Source organism: Lotus japonicus, chromosome 3 (genome assembly GCF_012489685.1).
Source record: "Lotus japonicus ecotype B-129 chromosome 3, LjGifu_v1.2".
In the NCBI taxonomy this organism is placed as follows: domain Eukaryota; kingdom Viridiplantae; phylum Streptophyta; class Magnoliopsida; order Fabales; family Fabaceae; genus Lotus; species Lotus japonicus.
The window spans coordinates 35,957,587-35,973,319 of NC_080043.1; the positions used below are offsets into that span (position 1 = coordinate 35,957,587).

Sequence of the window (15,733 nt, forward strand, 5' to 3'; positions counted from 1 at the left end):
ATGGCAGATGAAGCAGTGCTAACTCTGGGTCCAAAAAATCCGACGTTGTTGGTGAAACAAAACAAACATGTGTCGGGATATGTTTGGAACCAAACAAGTAAGAAAGTCTTGAAGCTGAGATTACCCCACATTCCTTTGAATGGTGTCCCTCCACAAATCGAACAATACGTTCGATTGGCCGGATTTTACGAGGTCGCTCTATGTGGTTCTCTCAAACAAGACAAAGTGTTGATATCCGCATTGGTGGAGCGTTGGCGGCCCGAGACGCACACCTTTCATATGCCGTTTGGAGAGTGCACCATCACTCTTCAAGATGTTGCCGTTCAGCTGGGATTAAATATTGATGGGCAACCTGTTACCGGGGTGACATGGTGTGACTGGTCTGATCTCGTTACTCGTGCGCTAGGAGTCACTCCACCGCGACGTGCTATTAGAGGAAGTTGTTTAAACATGAGATGGTTAAACCAGTGTTTTGATTTTCAAAACCTAGGTGCACTTGGGCCGGCAGAAGCTGAATTTGCTGCAAGAGCATTCATTTTGCGCTTGATTGGCACTTTCTTATTACCCGACCACTCGGGATCACATGTGCCTCTAAGATATCTACTACTAATAGAGAATTTAGCTCTGGCCTCCACGTACAGTTGGGGTTCGGCTGTGCTTGCAACTCTCTATCATGAGTTATGCCATGCAACCGGTTATGAACGACAAGAAATCGGTGGTTGTACTTATTTGCTCCAAATCTGGGCTTGGGAAAGGATTCCAATGACTGCCCCTGAAATCATACCGATGTTGCAAATCGGCTGCCCCATCGCAGGAAGGTATGCACGTAATTTACAAGAAGTTATATTTATTTGTTCACATAAATGCGACAAAATAAGCCGTTAATAATATACCCTAAATTTTATTTCAGGTGGGGAAGAAACCCAAATCGTGTTGACGTTGGTTGTCAAACGAATCAAATTGATTTGTGGCGGATCAAGCTCGACAAACTGAGAGCTGAAGACGTAAGTTAGTTATGCTAATATTATATTACGCTAATATTATATTATTTTGATATCTTGTCTCAATCATTTTATGTTTATGTTCTTAATTTTTTTCGTCTAATTTGGATGTGTAGTTTGTCTGGAGGCCATACCCAGATCATGTTATAAATTCGCTACCGGAACGGTGTTGGCAAAGTATGCGGATCGATGCTGTATGTGCGCACGATATGAGCACCTGCAAGTAGAACATTCTTTTCTATGGCTACAATGACCTTTTTACAGAATATGTGGCCAGCGGCCTTTTCACGAGCTGTTGCCTGACCTCTCTGAACAAAGTAATCCACCATCCTCCCGTACGTGCATTTCACCAATGCAGTTATAGGCATATTTCTTGCACCCTTCAACACTTTGTTAACGGCCTCAGATAAGTTTGTTGTCATATGGCCGTATCGACGCCCACCCTCATCGCATGCTCGACTCCATGTCTGATTGTCGATGCGGTCAATCCAATCTCTGATAGCTGGACTTATTCCTCGAAACCGGCGGAGTTGTCTCTGAAAAAGATATGGACAAGGCTCGTAACCTGCACATATTAACACAAATACAATCAACTTGACATTTAACCAATTCAAGTTTGAATAAATGAATATACGCATGTGGCTTACCCATATTGATCAGGTCAAGCTTGTGCTTTTGATTCTTGAACGTACGATTAAAATTGCTGGCAATGTGGCGGATGCAGTAAACATGATAAGCGTTTGGTGGCTGCCACCCGTTAGCGGGATTGCGTACTGCCGCCTTGATGCCAGCGTGTCTGTCAGATATCAAACATATACCCTGTTTTTGGGTGACCTTCATACGTATCAAGCGTAGAAACCATGACCAGGAGCTCAGATTTTCCCCCTCGACAATTGCAAATGCAATTGGCAAAACATTGTTGTTCTCGTCCTGTGTTGTTGCAATGAGTAAAGTTCCACTATACTTGCCGTAGAGCCATGTCCCATCAATCTGTATCACAGGCTTGCAGTACTCGAAAGCATCACAACATTGTTTGAAGGTCCAAAACACACGTTTAAATGTCTTTGAACCGACAACTACATTACCATTACAGTCGATAATATCACTTGTGGATATTGCGTAATAGGACCCAGGGGAAAACCGAAGCATATAATTCAGCCATCTAGGGAGCAAGTCATATGACTCTTCCCAGTCACCAAAGATCTGTGCAACTGCTCTCTGCTTCGCTTTCCAGGCTTTAAAGTATGATACTTTATACTTGAGCACACCAGTGATCCTCTCTTGAATAAGAGAAACAGGTACAGTAGGATGGGTACGTATCATCTCTGCAGCATTAGAAGAAAATCATAAATTACTAAGTATTTTTAAGGGTAACAAAATAATAATCATGAGAAAATATTGTACCAAGAATGAATGAACAGATAAAGTCGGATGTCATCTTCTTATGGTCCTGCGACGCTATCGTATTGATGCATGTATTCTGACCGCCCCACCTAGTTACCGTCCACATTCCAGTTTTTTTAGAACACATGGCCCTCAACTTCCAAGAGCACCCATTCGGACATCTTGCCACAAAGTATGTGGGTTTGGATTCAGCCACAATATAAGTTATATTTAGCTTAAAACAATAATGCTTGAGGGCCATCTGGACATCTTTCTTGGTCTCAAAACACTGGTTTATATATAATTCATCACCTAGCTGCCACGATGTCTGATCATCCCCGCCAGTATAGAAATCTGTCTCTTCATCGGGGTGTTCCCAGTTAATATATGAATAGTGTGGAGACTCATTCCAAAATGGGGCTGGGACGCCTGTAACAAAGAAGATTTATACAAGACACGATATATGGATAAATAAAACACCTAAAGAGTTAAAGTGACTATACATACCATGCGTTTCGGGAGAAACATTCACCGGCGTCGGTAATCCAATAGGAGGTCCGAGATTGCCGTCAAAGCCACCCTCGTCCGAGTCGGACGAGTCACCTCTGTCACCCAATCTTTCATCTTCATCATGATCATCTGAAGATACAATCTCCTCACCATCCACATTATCAGTGTCATGGTAGTCATAATCATCATCCAAATTCACTGTGTCATCACCCAAATGAACAACCTCCTCAACGCCACGGCTACCACCGGCTTCATGAGCGAATGCCTGCTGCGCACTTATCGGATTGGTTGAGGCCGGTATTGATGAACTTCCAGCTTCAGCAATATCAACGTATAACTCTAGCGTTGTCATGAAAGACTGCTGACGAAATTCATCCATCATGACACTCACATCTTGATTATCAACTAGCTCAAGAGGTGAAAAAAAGATCGGATTTGAGTTAGTCATAAATCTGCAAATGACTCTAGAAATTACTTGGTTTCTTTGGAGCTTCAACCTCTCATGGATTTTACTCTTCAAGCGGTCGAATGTGATGTTGCATTTGAGATGCATGGACCTTGTTTGACCTTCAAAAATGACACCTTGATTGCCATTGAAAACTCTACCTCTAGAAAACACAAAAGCAATGACCCTATCCATCTTTGGTGATTTTTCAGCTATTAGAACGTATGAAGTTTTGGAGAAAATTTGCAAATGGCGTTGGGAAGAAATCTGATTCAGAGAGCTTGGTTTTATAACTGGGATTCGGAAAAAATTATATTTTTAATGCATTCGCAATAAAGCATTTGAATGCATGTATTTGACCGACACAGCATTCGTAGGCAGACTCGCGAATGCCTGTCATTGGTTGTCCCTTGTCTACATGTGCCATTCATGTCAGCCTTGTCTCCTTGACCGACACAGCATTCGTAGGAAGACTCGCGAATGCCTGTCATTGGTTGTCCCTTGTCTGCATGTGCCATTCATGTCAGCCTTGTCTCCTTGTCTTATTAGCATTCGTAGGAATGCCTGCGAATGGCTACTATTCATTCTGACTCATGTCATTCAGTTCTGGAAAAGTTCTTTGTCTTATTAGCATTCGCAAGGAATCTCACGAATGCTATAAAGGTCATGTCAGAAACTACCCCAAACAGCTAATTTTATTTTTTTTCACCCCCTTTCTCCAATTAATAATTTTTTTCACGTCTTTCAGAAAAAAAAAAAAGCCCCCTTATCTCCCCTTCAAATCCATTTAAAAATAAGTGTTAATGAAATTTAATTTTTCCTTAATTTCCATGTAGGGCCCCCAACATTCTTTTTATTATTAATTTTCGGTCCACTTTAATAATTGTATTTCTATCCCATGACAAGTTGGACCGAATCTAATCAAATGCTTTGTATTGTAAAGAGTGGTGTTTGGTTCAGCGAACACATACATTAACTGGTCTATTTCAATCCTTAGCACATCCATCACCAACTAAACATGTTTTTTCAGTTCATTTCTATCAAAACCATTCTACCAATACCACTAGACTGGTTTTGTATTAAATAAAGAAAAAAATTCCGAAAATTTTTATATTTTTTACACCTTCAAAGATACAAAAAAAAACTCTTTTGAATACTAATTAAAATGTGTTAATTTTCTATTGGAATACTTTTTTAAGTATTCATTCAAACGTGTTCTAAATGCATTGACTTTTAAAGAATGATGAGAGAAAACTATGTGTAACACAACTTATAATTAAATTAGTCTCTTTAAGCATTTAGTGTTTGATTTCTAAACACTGTGTATAGATAAGCATTTATTATGAAAGACTTGCCCTTTTAACATGATTTCAAAACCTCATGAGATAAGTCTCAAGACCGGAGTGAGGATAGCTTCAAAACAAAATGATGAGAGAGAGATGGTTGCTAACAAGTAGTAGATAGTTAAGTTTTTTAAGCATTTAGTTCATGATTCAATTCCTGAGCAGTGTGCATAGAGAAATATTTGCGATGAGAGATCTACCAAGTTAATATGATCTCAGAACTTCGAGAAATAAGTTCCATGACAGCTGGATGTGAGAATAACTTTGGCAAAAAAAAATGATGAGAGAGAGATGGTTGTTCACTATGCACTCCCCCACTCAGAGCTTTCACTTTACTGCTGTACACAACATGTTGGCAACTAGTTGCTGTCTTTCCTTCATTCCTACACAGAATATTATTCAGCACTCATCAATATCATCACCTCACCCAACCCCAACATAATAATATTCTTCAATCTTATCAACCTCTTTCAATTCACCATAATTATTACTTGTAATTCAAAATCAAAACCCTTGATTTTCCACATCTCTGCTTCACTTTTTCTGCTCTCATTCATGGCCAACCTGCTTCTTCAACTCTTCCCTGTCTTGCTCTTCCTTCTGATCCCAGTTTCACCTCAGCCTGATAATCTCCTCTATACAGGATTCAAGGGTTCTGGAGCTGAAAATCTAACCTTGAATGGGGTAGCAGAGATAGAGAAAAATGGAATACTGAGGCTAACAAATGAGACAAGTAAGATAATGGGTCATGCTTTTCATCCAACCCCTTTTCAATTCAAGAACCCTAGAAATGGTAAGGCTTTCTCCTTTTCTTCCTCATTTGCTCTTGTTATTGTCCCTGAGTATCCAAAGCTTGGTGGGCATGGCATGGCTTTCACCATTTCACCTTCCAAGGATCTCAATGCTCTTCCTAGCCAGTACCTTGGTCTCCTCAACAAAACCAACATTGGGAACTTATCCAACCACCTCTTGGCTGTTGAGTTTGACACAGTCCAAGATTTTGAGTTTAAGGATATCAATGACAACCATGTTGGAATCAACATCAACAACTTGGTTTCCAATGCTTCTGCCCCAGCAGGGTATTTCACTGAGGATTCAAGTTCAAGTTCCAAACAAAATCTTACTCTCCAAAGTGGGAAACCAATTCTAGCTTGGGTTGATTATGATTCTGCTGTAAATGTTATCAGTGTTACCCTTTCTTCATCTTCTTCAAAACCCAAAAAACCAATCTTGTCCTATGCCTTAGATCTCTCACCAATTCTTCAGGAATCTATGTATGTTGGGTTCTCTGCTTCAACAGGTTTGCTTGCTAGCTCCCATTATGTATTGGGTTGGAGCTTGAAAATCAATGGACCAGCTCCACCCCTTGATCTCTCTTCTCTCCCAAACCTTCCAGGGCCAAAGAAGAAACATACATCTGTCATAATTGGAGTTTCAGTATTTTTTGTTCTTGCACTTTCTGCTGCTATCTTATTTGGCATTTACATGTGGAGAAAATACAAGAATGCTGATGTGATAGAAGATTGGGAGCTTGAGATTGGGCCACACAGATACTCCTACCAAGAGCTCAAGAAGGCCACAAAAGGTTTCAAGGAAAAAGAGTTACTTGGGCAAGGTGGGTTTGGTCAAGTTTATAGAGGAACATTGCCAAATTCCAAGACCCAAGTAGCTGTTAAGAGAGTTTCACATGACTCATCACAAGGGCTAAGGGAATTTGTGTCAGAAATAGCCAGTATAGGCCGGCTTCGCCATCGGAATTTGGTTCAGCTTCTGGGGTGGTGTCGCCGCCGCGGTGACCTCCTCCTTGTGTATGATTTCATGGCTAATGGAAGCTTGGACAAGTACTTGTTTGATGAGCCGGAAACCATCTTAAATTGGGAACAAAGGTTCAAGATCATAAAGGATGTTGCTTCAGCACTTCTGTATCTACATGAAGGCTATGAGCAGGTGGTGATACACAGGGATGTGAAAGCTAGCAATGTGCTTCTAGATAGTGAACTCAATGGAAAACTAGGAGATTTTGGGTTAGCAAGATTGTATGAACATGGGGCTAACCCAAGCACCACAAAAGTTGTGGGAACTTTAGGCTATTTGGCACCTGAGTTTTCTAGAACAGGAAAAGCCACTCCTAGCTCTGATGTTTTTGCATTTGGGGCACTATTACTTGAGGTGGCATGTGGGTTTAGACCAATTGAGGCAAATGCATTACCAGATGATTTGATTTTGGTGGATTGGGTTTGGAAGAAATATAAAGAAGGGAGAGCACTTGATGTGGTGGACCCAAAACTAAATGGTGTTTTTGATGAAAGTGAGGTGCTCAAGGTGTTGAAAATGGGGCTATTGTGTTCAAGTAATGCAGCCACGGATAGGCCTAGCATGAGGCAGGTGGTGAGGTTTTTGGATGGTGAAGTTGGTTTGCCAGATGAGTTGAGAAAGTCAGGGGAGATAGGTCACCAGGATGGTTTTGATGAATTCTTGCACTCTGTTGAACCTTCCTCATTTGATAAGAGGAGTTCAAGCTCCTCTATTAAACATGGAGACTTGAATTCTGGTTTTTCTTCTTTTACTAGTGAGTTAAGAAATTCACACAACACTTTCTAAAATATTACTTTCTCTCTATATCTCTTTTTTTATCATATCAACCATTACATTTCACAGTCACAGTTGTCTCTCCTTGTTGTACAAATATTTGTTCAAAGTAATTACAAATACAAATTACTGTTGCTGGTAGAGGAGAAACAAGGTGATTCTCTACATTTTACCTGGAGTTATACTTTCTATACTCAAGATACTGGTCTGTTTTATCATCACATGTTGTATCAGAGCTGTAGACAAATTCTTGTCATGATGAATTCAATTCCCAAACGGTGAGGTTTGTATTTTACTTTTGTGTCTGTTACTAGTTCCATTTTCTGGATTCATATTGTCCCCTTTCTGACATAGTTACAAGAACAATTTTGTTTTTACTTCTGCAGTTTTCTTGTGTCCTAAGAATTGATGATACAAATTGGTTTTCAAGGGCTCCAATTGTCTCTTTTTTAGTACAGTTCAACTTGAAATTCCTATCTCATCCCACTAGAGCATATTTTACACATGTTTTTCCTTTTTCAACATTACTAAGGTGTTTTCTGAAGAAGTGAGAAAAAAAAACTCCAAACCTGATAGCTGAGACAAACTTCCTCATATATTTTGTAATAGGGCTAAATGTGTAACCTCAATCTTATTTATCCAAGTTGCTGATATTTTTTATTTCAGCCTCTAAGCATCTCATTCATGCTGAAAAAAATAATCCTATATTAAAAGGAGAATTTCCGATCTCCAATTTGTTGTTATTGTCATCCATTATTGAACTCAATAAACTTTTTAAGCTTTTTTCTTAGTAAGTATGGTATTGAATTCTATGGTGTCAACCACTAAAAAAACTTTCGACTAACCTGTTCATGTCTAAGGAGGCATCTTCATGAACCTGTTCCCCAAAACTGACAACTGCTCTGGTTAACTTTTGGACGAGCCAATAACTCGAACACGTTCGGTCTGTTTTTTTAGCAAGAATCACAGCGTTACCTTACCTTCACCATGATACGGACTCCAAGTTCTTATGGCAGAGCGCGAGGAGATTGATCATATCAATATGATGATGGGAATGGAAACCAGAACCCCATTGAAGCCCTCAAAGCTGATACAAAAGTTCTACTTCGTCAAACTCAATAGGTAGTAAACCAAGTGTTTAACTGTTTATTCCTCCAACCTATTCCCCATGCTTGGGTCAAGTTTTAACACTGTAAAAATTATTTAAGTGGAAAAAATAAATTACGACAAAATCTTAAGTTCCAAACTATAGATAGTTGATTTGGTGATGTTTTAAGTCAATAAGCAAGACTTCATTCACTATTTATTTAAAAAGAAAATCTGAAGTCAAATATGTCTGAAAAATGAAAATATAAATGCAAGTTTTCTTCCACTTTCAAAGGAAATAGACTTTGGAAGGAAGAGGGAAAAAAAAACAAACGAAAAGAAGCCAGAAAATATTGCGTCTAGTTTTCATAGTGGAAGCTGTCCCCTTACTTTTTATAGTTACTTGCTCCAATACATAGCAGGAACAGCAATATTTGAATACCATGGTACATTCTAAGTGCTTAGCCATTAAAGGAAGAGACCAACGCATTTTCTTTGGTCGGCTGAGAATTGGTCATTGCTCACTTACTTGATAATCAACTTTCAGGCATGATTGGCTACAAAAGATTGCAGCTGTCATGCCCACTGAAAGAGAATAAACTTCTTCAATTGGAACACATGATTAAAGTAAAACGGGTGCAATTGAAAAGGTAGCCTTTGACCCTAAATGATATAAAAATTAATTGGTGGATGCCTATAACTACAAATGGTTAAAAGAAATATATTATTTTAACAATAAAAATTCATTCACACCTCAATTTCACCCACACCCAAAGACATGGATGTAAGACAAAGAGAGATTATGAGTGATGTGAATAGAAAAGAAGAAATATATAGTTAGAAAAAATGAGTTGAAAGAGAATGAATGTGAATGTATCAAGTATCAACAAAACCCTTGTTTTAAAGGGTTTCTTCTTTTTCTAGTTTTTCAGAAATATTAACAAATTTTAGATGAGAATTAGGCAACAGAAAAGTGCTTAAAGGAATGACTATCATACTCTGAAGTTCTATCCCCCTCTAAGTGTACAAAATAGACAAAGAAATTGGTGTTATAGGCCAACATCCTGATAACAAAATCAATGACAATGATCAAGAGGACCCAGAAAGCATTATACCATGCTAAAACTATTAAAGAAACAAATAAAACAGACCCACATCAGCAAAGTTAATACATAACTATATTTAAGCCACAGTTCCCAGTCCCCATCTGTGAATCAATGTAATCAGCAAATTGTACTGTAAAAGATGCAAAATTATATTTGACCCATCATGATCCTTAGCCTACATCTTCAAAGCAGCTCTTGCCATGGCCAAGGCTCCATCAAAACTTTGGTTTCCGCCAATAAATCCACTCATGTGCACAAATACACAGCCAGGAATGCCAGACTCCTTTGACAAATCATCATCCCTTAAACCTCGCCACTGTGACGGTAGAGCCTTTCGGCTCTCGAACCTATCAGGAGATACTCCAACTGCCTGCACTCGCCACTGTTTGCTTCTCTCGTCCTGCAAACAACATTGACATAGGTACATGTAGAGCAGTTAGCTGATGTGTTAATAGAGCCTTAATATGAGATCTATCCACCAAGCAACCTTAATGAGGCAGGCAGTAGGAAAATTCAGGTAGAGGTGATATTGTAAAGTATTTTATAAGGAGAACTACAGTGGAAATCTAAAAAAATGTGTTTTATGTATGTACGAATCTTTAGCTCAATATTAAGTCCAATTTAAAGATTGAAGTGCAGGTAAACTCAAATTATAATCCAGCTTAAACAACTATTAGGCTTGACCCACATTATGTGGTTTTAGTTCCAGTTCCAGGATTAGAGCCCGTGAAATAGAAAAAGCACACGATAAATACAGGTCCTTTTGATTTCAGTTCATGAAGAACATTTTAGATTTCTCATTCTTCATTGAGCTCTATTGGACCAAAACAAAGCCAATAAAGGCACAATTTACCGATCATTCTAAAACATCAATCATCAGGCCCTTTTGAGAGTTGAGACTCTATGAAGACTAAAATCATAGAATGGGAAATGGAAAATGAAAACAAATACATACCTCATACAGGACATATTTGATTGGAGGATCAATTTTCAACTCCCCCTCGAGCTCAAATAAGTGAAGTTTCCACTGCAGAAGAAAAAAATAATTTAATATCCTCTGTCACTATGCAGTACAATGCAGTTAATACGCAGGGAAGATAAAGAAATGGGAATATTATAAGGAGAAAATTTTCAAAAAAAATATTCCATATATAATGGGAAATTGGCCAAGAGATGATCATTCTAGGCCATAAAACAGTATGAGTCTGTTGAGAGTCATTATGTTAATTTTAATGGGAAGTAAAAAAATAGTAATCTCAACACACTAATTTAGTTGTTACCCAACAGCTAAGTCTCCAAGGCATCAAGGAAGTTGATTTGCTAAATGGTTAGTAGTTACTAGTTAGGATTCCTAATACTACTGTATCGACTGAAAACTTGTTAGTTGATCTTCATTGTGCTTCCTTTATGTATTGGATCTTCTATCCATAGGAAAAGAAGTATCAAGACATATCTATTCCTACATATTTCGACTTCTATGAAGTTTTTTTCTTTGCTACAACTGATAAAAAACTTTGTTTTGGACAACATATATGTAGAAAGCCTTTTTCTTTCTTATTCTTTCTAATTTATTTCTGTTTTTAGTAGTGGAGATAGTCGTATGCAATGAGAGATTACAAACATACTGTTAAAAGCTTGAGGTTAGAAGGGGATTCGCTTGAGTGCCCGAAATGTTGTGAGTACAAATCACACAACATTGGATTAAAGATATAGAGCTGAGAGGGAAAAAGCAGCCAGAGGCCCTAATAATGACCAGCTAGGTTGTAAACTTTTCAATAAATAGATCATGAAATCCTATTTCGCAACAATGTCATCATCATTTAAGTTTTTTTCCACAAGATGAGGTCAGCTACATGAATCAATCTACACCACAATATTGTCATATAGTATTAAATCAACAAATATATTTAGCTCTAAATTCCTCTAAATGATTTAGCCTATAGGTTTCCCAGGCCTCCCTCTACCCACTACTATGTGGTCAACACTCCTTACAATTACTATGTGGTCAACACTCCTTACAATTACTATGTGGTCAACACTCCTTACAGGTAGGTACTTCTGCGGGCCTTCTCTATACATGCCCAAACCACCTAAGACAAGACTCTACCATGTAGCCAACACCCATTACAGGTACTTCTGAAAGTCTTCTCTGCACATGCCCAAACCACCTAAGACTCTACTATCTTCTCTACAATGGGAGCTACCCATTTTTCCCTGTAATGACAGTTATCCATTTGAACACTCGAATCTCTACTCACTAAGCTTACTTTCTTGTTGGCTTATTACCGCTCAACATTCAGTCCCATAAAACATTACAGCAGGTTTTGTGACTGGTAAAATTCAGTGGTTCTTACTTTTAATAATATTGCAGACCACACCCAGTGCATCTACTTTAAATATTTACATGAAAATTAGTATGAAAACAATACAAAAAAATCCATTTTCATCAAAAGAAATGTTCAAGATGGAAGTCTCGATACTATTTCAAGCTTCAAGTCATAATTCAGGATTACCTTATTCAATAAATGGACTAAAAATTGTAATTTCTGCAAATTAATTTTTTTACATGGAAATGCTCTAAGAATATTTTTAAACATAATCATTCAAGATGTCAGTCAAAATACATGTTCAAGATTCAAATCATGATTTCTAAATTACATATTATTCAAAATTTCAATGAGAAAAGTTCAAATGTTACACAAAAAGATGGATGAGGGAGACAAGAATAATCAACTCACAGGGCAGAATTTATTCAAAACTATAATTTCTCCACTAGGATCAATAGATTGTCTAGCTGCAATAGTCTCCATTACAATTGACCTTGCTGGTAACCATGAGTTTACATGAAATCGCACACTCTGCAAGAAGCCAAGGGAGGGAACTTGTTCACAAATCAAAGCAAAAGGTAAAATAAGAAAGAACAAATTTAAATCTATTTACTCATATTAGGGCATGAAAAGAAAGGGCATGAGCAGTGAATACTCACATCCAGAAACTCAGAGCCAGCAAGAGCCATGGCACGTTGAAAGGCCTCATTTTCCTTTTCAGGTGACTGATCAGGATCTGTCCAATCCAAATTTAACCTTCCTACTCTTGAGGATAAATGAGTATTATTCACATATTTTGGAGGCTGGTCTGTGTCAAACTGATTGATCCCATTGTCGACAGCATCAATTGCCTGATATAATTAAACAAGAATACCAATTATCATAACCTCCCATACCACCAGAACATATTTTGATACACTGATCAGTCACTTTAAGAGGACTGACAAAGCCCAAAAGCACCAATAGTCCCATAAGCCATTTGTAGGCATTTAGCAAATTAAATCAAAGAACTTTTGGTTCTTAGTTGAGTATCCCATAACATAAGCTGAAGTTCTCTTTCAAGTTTCAACCAAGCCATTCTTTAAAGAATCACAAAAAAATGAAGGCCCATTCACAATATACAAACACAATAGGCAGGTGTATGCCTCCATCTACCAAAGAAACAAAAATTCACCGCAGAGTTCAAAAAAACCATAAAGTATGTCAGCACTCACAACAAACTTTATCAGCAATGATGTTGGCGCTGAAGAAAACAGATGGGTACATCCCCAAATTACTGCCACAGGTCCTACTTGTTAGAATATCCAGAAAATGTCTTAGCAATCTAGAGTATCTTGAATGATTTAGGAATTAGGAGTTGTTTCCATGTTTCATTACATATCCTGATTTGTTTCCATATTTGATTAGGATTATGAGACTAGTATTGGTATAAACCAGGGATAATGTCTTCTGTGTCACACTATCTTCCTTTCTTCATCACCTAAAACCCTAAAATTTCAACACCAGTTACTCTAGAATCCAGATGCCCACAATGAAGAAAGCTAGGCAGACAACATTATCACATAGTTATTGACATATTTTAACAAAGAAAAAATTGAATCATTCATCATAAACAATGCCGACAGTTGAAAATGTTGAGAGAACAATCCTGACAACTGTGCTATTCACATTATTTACCACACCAACCAAGATACAATTGTATTAAGACGTACAATTTAATTTTTGTAGTTCCTTAATATTATTTCTCTGTCTACTCCAATCATGCTAGTTTGAAACTGGATATGATACAGATAAAAGATAGACTTTATTTGAAAGCACTCACAAGCCCAGTGCAAGAACAAATGAAGAATGTATTATTCCTTTCAGCATTCACTCACTCTCCTGATGAATCTCCACTATGTATCCTCTATTCATACTTTTCTCAATAAGAAGAACATGATAATTCAAATGAAACAATACTTAGAAAATAACTAAAGCAAGCAAGGCCCTATAGAGTATAGAGTATATAATACATTTTAAAAGTTATTACCTCCATGAAGCTCCTATAAACAGCCAAATATATGAAATGCACATCTTGGTGCTCTTCATCTACCTTAAGTTGATTAGCTATGATCTCCTTTCCAAAATGCTAGAGACATAAAAACAAAGGTAAAATATAATTATCAAGGTTGATTCATATTCAAAATAAAACTTCCCATAAACAATTGGCAATTGTACTAAAACTGAGGAATTCAGCACCACGCAAATGAAGTAAATAACTTAGGCCTGAAGTGATAAAACCTTAACTAAAATGGGATGTTTATATGAGAAATTTACCTTATAGACAAGACCAGCACTACTCAATTTAGTGGAGAAACCATGCCCAAAAACCTCCACAAATCCTTTCTGGTGATGATCATACCGATCTCGGGAGGGGTCATACACTCCCCCAACATCAAGAACAGCATCAAGACCCTCCAACACCTGTAGATCCACAATCCATTTTAAATAAAAACTTCAACCAGATATTAATAAGGACAAAAAGTTACAGCCCATTCAGTTGCTAAACAAACAGAACCACCAAAAAGCAAACACCTGCAATGCAACAAGATCAATTCTTACACATCTCTCCAATTCAATTTCAACTGCCCCTCCCACTATGGGATCACTGACTACAACATAGCGCTAAAAACTCCCCAAACAATAACAAAACTTCACCCTTGTCCACATTTTCTCAACAACCACACACAGGCACACGTAAAATCGTAAAAGTGACTCCATTTTTTGGCTCAATGACTACATCTAAGCATCGAAACACTTCCCAAACAAATGAATACCTCACTGGGTCGCTCATACTTCATTAAAATTCCAGAAAAAAAAATTGGCATTTTATCAGCACCCAAAGAAAAATCAAAAACATATGTTCCAATCAAACAAACCCCCCAAAAAAGCTCATACTTTTCATTGACCAAAAAGAAAACCCACGTTTGCTAATCAAACCAGACCCCAAAAAAACCACACTTTCTCAGCAACCAAACAAAAACAAATAAAAAATTCCCATTTTTCTGAGCAACCAAACAAGAAAAAAAGGGAAAATGATTGGGATTGAGAGGGGAACCTGGGGGTCTCTAGTGCGAACGATTTCAGCGTTGAAGAACTTGTTGGTGAGGCGAATCATGAAGCAGCCAAGGGCTTCATCACAGTGAAAGGATCCATTGTGGGTGCCGACGCGCTTGAGGGGCGCGTGAACGGGAGAGGAAGAAGAGTAGAAGGATGCAGAAACCCTAGTTGGAGTTCCTGGATTTGACATTAGAAGAAGCGGAAGAGTGAAGTGACACTGCCTGTGGAAATAATGGAAATTGCTTAGTAATGGTTTTGTTGCTGCCAACATGAACATGCCTTTCAACCTAAAAAGTAAAAACCCTGCCCAAGTTTCTAGAGTATTATTTTTTGTTTTGTAGGGTTTAACCAACCAAACCTATCGTTACAATTCTTTTGGTTTCAAATGTTTGCCTCCTTCACTTTCTTCTAACAAATTAAATGTATTTTTTCTTACATTTAAAAGTTGTAAAGTTTATGCTATACATTAATTCACAATGAATAAGACCTAATATAATTTGTAACGAATAAGTTACTTGAAATTATTTAATATACTGCTACAACCACCACCCTTCACCATTACCGCCACTATTGATACCATCGTCATCGCCACCACTGCCACAACTGTCACTGCTTCCACCGCCACCATTACCTCCACCACCACCACCTACTCCATTGTCATCATCACCACCACCCACCGCCACCACCACAACCACCGCCACTAGAGCAGTCGATTTGATCCACATGCTCTAGCTCGGTCATAGCCCACGTGGATTAGGGTCAAAAAGCTTCACACAAGGAAATGCTAAGTTCAAACACTGAGTACATCGTTTATCATATTTTAAATGATAACAATTTTTAAGAG

The 15,733-nt window shown here is 38.0% G+C and overlaps 4 protein-coding genes across 4 annotated transcripts; 2 read left to right on the forward strand and 2 right to left on the reverse strand.

The window, feature by feature from the left end:
• Window positions 1-1,013, forward strand: LOC130744054 (protein MAIN-LIKE 2-like). Its single transcript, XM_057596247.1, has 2 exons — window positions 1-818; window positions 911-1,013. Exons 1-2 carry the CDS (start codon window positions 1-3, stop codon window positions 1,011-1,013), a joined length of 921 nt encoding a protein of 306 aa, XP_057452230.1.
• A 143-nt stretch (window positions 1,014-1,156) lies between these two features.
• On the reverse strand, window positions 1,157-3,779 carry LOC130744055 (uncharacterized). The gene is made up of 4 exons (XM_057596248.1): window positions 2,892-3,779; window positions 2,406-2,813; window positions 1,649-2,326; window positions 1,157-1,566 (listed from the first exon to the last, which is right to left on the reverse strand). The coding sequence occupies exons 1-4, from the start codon at window positions 3,532-3,534 to the stop codon at window positions 1,157-1,159; spliced, it is 2,139 nt and encodes a 712-aa protein (XP_057452231.1). The 5' UTR covers window positions 3,535-3,779.
• Window positions 3,780-4,930: 1,151 nt separating this feature from the next.
• LOC130749806 (L-type lectin-domain containing receptor kinase S.4-like) lies at window positions 4,931-8,393 on the forward strand. Its single transcript, XM_057603173.1, has one exon. It carries the CDS (start codon window positions 5,238-5,240, stop codon window positions 7,281-7,283), a length of 2,046 nt encoding a protein of 681 aa, XP_057459156.1. The 5' UTR covers window positions 4,931-5,237; the 3' UTR covers window positions 7,284-8,393.
• Window positions 8,394-9,331: 938 nt separating this feature from the next.
• LOC130749807 (uncharacterized) lies at window positions 9,332-15,235 on the reverse strand. Its single transcript, XM_057603174.1, has 7 exons — window positions 14,888-15,235; window positions 14,107-14,253; window positions 13,820-13,918; window positions 12,450-12,641; window positions 12,202-12,321; window positions 10,419-10,490; window positions 9,332-9,863 (listed from the first exon to the last, which is right to left on the reverse strand). The coding sequence occupies exons 1-7, from the start codon at window positions 15,164-15,166 to the stop codon at window positions 9,639-9,641; spliced, it is 1,134 nt and encodes a 377-aa protein (XP_057459157.1). The 5' UTR covers window positions 15,167-15,235; the 3' UTR covers window positions 9,332-9,638.
• Window positions 15,236-15,733: the final 498 nt, after the last annotated feature.